Genomic DNA, 4,370 nt, shown 5'->3' with positions numbered 1-4,370 from the left:
TAAGCTTCTGGAGAAGTTGGTAAGTTAACATGGTATCAGAGCAAAGGTCCTGAGTTCAAACCTCCCGGATAGCAAAATTCCACATGTAATGGCCAAAACCAAGAGAGGAGCCACATGTGCCACGTGTAGGCCAACCCAAGAAAGAGGGGCCACATGTGCCACTTGTATACAAGATTAAAAAAGTGCCTCTCTCCAAAAGCTTAAGCTTCTGGAGAAGTTGGTAAGTTAACAATTATGACCTTTTTCTTTGTCTTGTTTTTTTTTGTCTCTTCCACTATATTCCTTTAGGGAGATGATAGTTTCACTCCCCCTGCAGTATGCATTCACCCCCATTTTAACGTGATTTGATGTCAAAAAGCGTTAAGGGTTGCCCACTGTTCATGTTAAAGGGGGGCGAATGCGTACCGCAAAGGGGGTGAAAATATCATCTCCCTTCCTTTATTGTAGCAAAACTACTGCCTGCGGATCGTTTTGAGCTGTATGGACAAATGAGAGAACGAAAATATAAGGAGAGGGTGGAAATAACAAAAACAAAGGGTGAATACCAATGAGAAGCATTTTCTATTCAATTTTTCAACACTCTTTATCGGTCTATGTCAAACACTTTTTCCCACCACACTTTGCCCTTCTTCTTTCATCAATTTGAGACGTCGAGGAAGCCCCAATTGTCCAATTTTACATGAAATTTTCCAAAATAACCTCACAATATACAATATTTACTAGTGAGCATTGCCATTACTTGCAGCCTCAACATGTCCTAGCTGAACTTGGCTAGTGTTTCCTCCGCGTTTCAATTTTGATCTCCATATGGATTTTTCGAAGAGAGTCTCCATATCTTCTAGAATTTTGCCTTGAGTCTCTGGAAGAAAAGTGTAGAAGAAAATCCACGCAACGACCGCAATGCCAGTGAACAAAAAGAAGCTCCCTCCAATTGTAATGGCCTTTGATAGAGATAAGAAGGTCATGGAGACTACACCACTTACCAAGCGATTTGTTCCCACACCCATACTAGTTCCCTGAGCGCGGAGCCTCAACGGGAAGATCTCGGCGGTATAGACCCAAGTGACCGGCCCGAGGCCGATCGAGAAGAATGAGACATAAGCTAATATTGTTACAATGCAAATTACGATCGCCCAAATGATCCTCTCATCGGGATTTTGACTAATTATCGTTAATCCAAAACCTAATCCGGCAAGCGAGACGATCATTCCTGCCACACTCGTTAGAAACAGGGGCCGCCTTCCAATTCTATCTAGTAGAAATGTAGCAACTAAGATAAAACATGTTTTGGTGAAGCCTACGGCGACCGTAGCCGCGAGTAGGTGGTTGTTTTTCTTAATTCCGGCCTTTTTGAAGACGCGTGGGCTGTAGAGGACGACAGCGTCTATGCCGGTGCCTTGTTGGAAGAAATGAATTCCGACCGCTGCGATGAGAATCCGGCGGACCGATGGGGTTGGTCGAATCAAGAGGTCCGTCCACACGCCCTCCCCATGGCTGCGCTTTGGCATCGAGACGACATCATCGGTGCAATTCGCGGGGATTCCTACAGTTTCTTTGATGTCTGCAAGCCTCAATTCGACTTCTTCTTTGGTATCAGAGGTTTTGGTAAGTACCTGTACGTTGGAATGTGTGAATCAAAATATGGGTTAGCAAGTAGTATCAGAATTCAGAGCCACCAATATATATGGTGTAGAAAAAGTAAGAAATCCCTTAAAAAAAAATAAAAATTCTTTGGGACACGTTTGTGTGTAAAAAAGTAAGAAATTTTAAGAATTTTTTTCCTTTCCAACTTTTCTAAAAAATTCCTGCAATTCAAGTAGTGCCTTCGTCAAAACGTATGCCAAAATTTTTTTTACTCTAGTTTCCAGAAAAGAAAAACGGTTAATTAGTCAGTCAGAGTTTTCTACAAAAAGTTATCATCAAAAGTGTTAAAGCCTATCAATACCCATCTAGCATCCCCAAGGCGGCCTTGCATAATGAGCCACCGTGGCGACTCAGGCATAGCTAGGACACCGACGGCTATGAAAACGGATGGAATTGCACCGATTCCGAGCATCAATCGCCAGTTGAGGTGATTGGGGAGCCCTGAAAAGGCATAATTCGAGAGGTATCCAAGCAAAATTCCTCCATTGATGAATAAATCAGGGAAGGAGGTGAGAAAGCCACGAGACGAAGCAGGGGATAGCTCGGTGGTGTAGACGGGTGCAATCATGAGAGCATAGCCCACGCCAATCCCAGCAACAAACCTGTTAAAGTATAAAATATTAATTAACACCATCTCCAACTGCTTAAGCTTTTGGGGTAATTGGTTGTTTTAAATGGTATTGGAGCAAGGGTCCTAGTTTCAAAACTCCTAATATTAAAAATCCACATGCAATGGCCAATCCAAAAGAGGAACTACATGTGCCACGTGTAGGCCAATCCTAAAGAGGGGTCACACATGAAGCGGAGTGTTAAAGTAAAAAAAGATTAATTAACGCCATCTCTAATAGCTTAAGTTTTTGGAGTAATTGGTTACCTTCCGAGCATTAGAAAGGCGTAATTTGGCGCAAGGCCCATCATTACAGCTCCGAAGAAGAAGATTACTCCAGCGAAGACTATAGTGTATCGCCGGCCGATCCAGTCTGACGTTCTTCCGGCAGCCGCCGATCCAATTAGAGAGTAGACATTAAGACTACCAACAAGGAGTTGTACTTTTACGTCGCCAATCTTCAGATTATCTTGGATGAACAATATAGCTCCGCTCATTACACCAATATCTGAATAACAAACATGAAACAAAAAGAAAGAAAGCCAGATATTTCTATGATGATAAGATAGACAGAAAAAGAAAAGAGAAAAAAAATAAACATAAGTAGGTATTACTTATAGCAAACTTCAAAAGAAAAACCCATTTTTATATTAGCTTCAAGTCTCAAAATATAGCTTCAAGTCTCAAAATATAAAAAAAAACGACTACCCATTTCTTCTAAATTAATAAAATGAAAAAAAAAAAGTATTTTTCTTCTAGAATGATAAGGCTTGAATTATTCTAAGGTTTTAGGTCATGTTTGGTAACCATGAAATTTTTTTTTTCGAATATTAGCTTATCGAGGATTGAGAGAAGGGTAGGGCCGGGGAGTGGGAGAGGGAGAGAACTGAGAGGAAATGACTGAGGAGATGGTGCAATGTGGATGAAAAATAAGGAAAAATTAAAATTTATTTTGAGTAGAGTTTTTCATTTCCTTGTTTTTCAGCCACTTATAACCCTCTCCTCACTCATGGCCTCTCATTTCTCTACCTCTTCCATCCTCCTTGTCTTTCTCCCACAACCTGGTTAACTAATATTCCATGAAAAAACTCTCATGGTTATCAAACATGGCCTTAAAACCAAAGAAGAAAGCCCCATTTTTATCATAGAAAAAAAAATAAAAAAATCTAACCATAACCCAAGAGAATGGAAGTCATGGAAGCAAGGATAGCACATCCTATGGCATATTTGTTCCTTTTGGGCTTCTTCTCCGGCGTCTCTATGGCCGGAAAATCGGCCATCTTCTCAACTTTCTGTTCTCCCATTTCTCTATTAAAATCTCTTTGTAGAAACAATGAGATTTTCCAAAGAGGAGAGTTGTTCAAGTAGCCATTGTTACTCCTTATATAGTTTAAATAGACAAAGCTCACAGGTCAAGTTGGACTTTTAATAGACCATAATATATAAGAGGTTCATGCAAGGTGGACGAACTGAATTCAAATGTGAATTTACAACAATATCCCTGCTCTACGCCATATTTTGCTACAGTTTGTGTGTACAATTTTGCCCCTTTGCCGATTTTGTCTCTGCGTTGCTTTCTTCTTACACTCAGAAGTTCCTATGGCATATTTATAAAATCTCGATCATTGGGTTTTTACGGGCACCAACGGGTTTAACCATCCCGGCCCAGTTTTGATGGGACCCGTATGGGCTGGGTCAAATTTCAACAGTCACTAATTTAGCGACCCAGACTTGTTAACGGGCAGGCCGGGTGGACCTGCGGGTACAGGTCACTTTTTGCCAGGTCTATAGTATGTAAACCATATGTACTGTCAGGATCAGCATAGAAAAAAATGAAATCTGATCCAACGGACAAGACAACGTAGGAGATGTGTCAGTTACACGTGTCTCACTGCGATGAAAGATGAAAACATGTGTACATAGCTGATACATGACCTAACAAATGTTTTCAAGTGATGAGTACCACGCTTGAATTATGCCACAAATGAATTTCTTCCGAAAACGCCTCAGCTTCCATCACTCAACCTCGCCTCAACGCATTTCCCGTTATTTGCATTGAATGCATTTAGCCTCTTTATATAATAAGAAATGATAGAACCAACTATCCTTATACACCTAT

The 4,370-nt window shown here is 40.8% G+C and overlaps 1 protein-coding gene across 1 annotated transcript; it reads right to left on the bottom strand.

The window, feature by feature from the left end:
* Positions 1 to 522: 522 nt before the first annotated feature.
* LOC143851265 (polyol transporter 5-like) lies at positions 523 to 3,650 on the bottom strand. The gene is made up of 4 exons (XM_077360620.1): positions 3,423 to 3,650; positions 2,519 to 2,759; positions 1,946 to 2,246; positions 523 to 1,613 (listed from the first exon to the last, which is right to left on the bottom strand). Exons 1-4 carry the CDS (start codon positions 3,553 to 3,555, stop codon positions 720 to 722), a joined length of 1,569 nt encoding a protein of 522 aa, XP_077216735.1. The 5' UTR covers positions 3,556 to 3,650; the 3' UTR covers positions 523 to 719.
* Between the last annotated feature and the right edge of the window lie 720 nt (positions 3,651 to 4,370).

The sequence above is a fragment of the Tasmannia lanceolata genome, unplaced genomic scaffold, assembly GCF_043159265.1.
Source record: "Tasmannia lanceolata isolate RefF3 unplaced genomic scaffold, GAP_Taslan_0.1 ptg000018l, whole genome shotgun sequence".
NCBI classification, from domain to species: Eukaryota; Viridiplantae; Streptophyta; class Magnoliopsida; order Canellales; family Winteraceae; genus Tasmannia; species Tasmannia lanceolata.
Note: the sequence above shows the minus strand (reverse complement) of the source record. Positions and strands in the feature narration are given on the sequence as shown.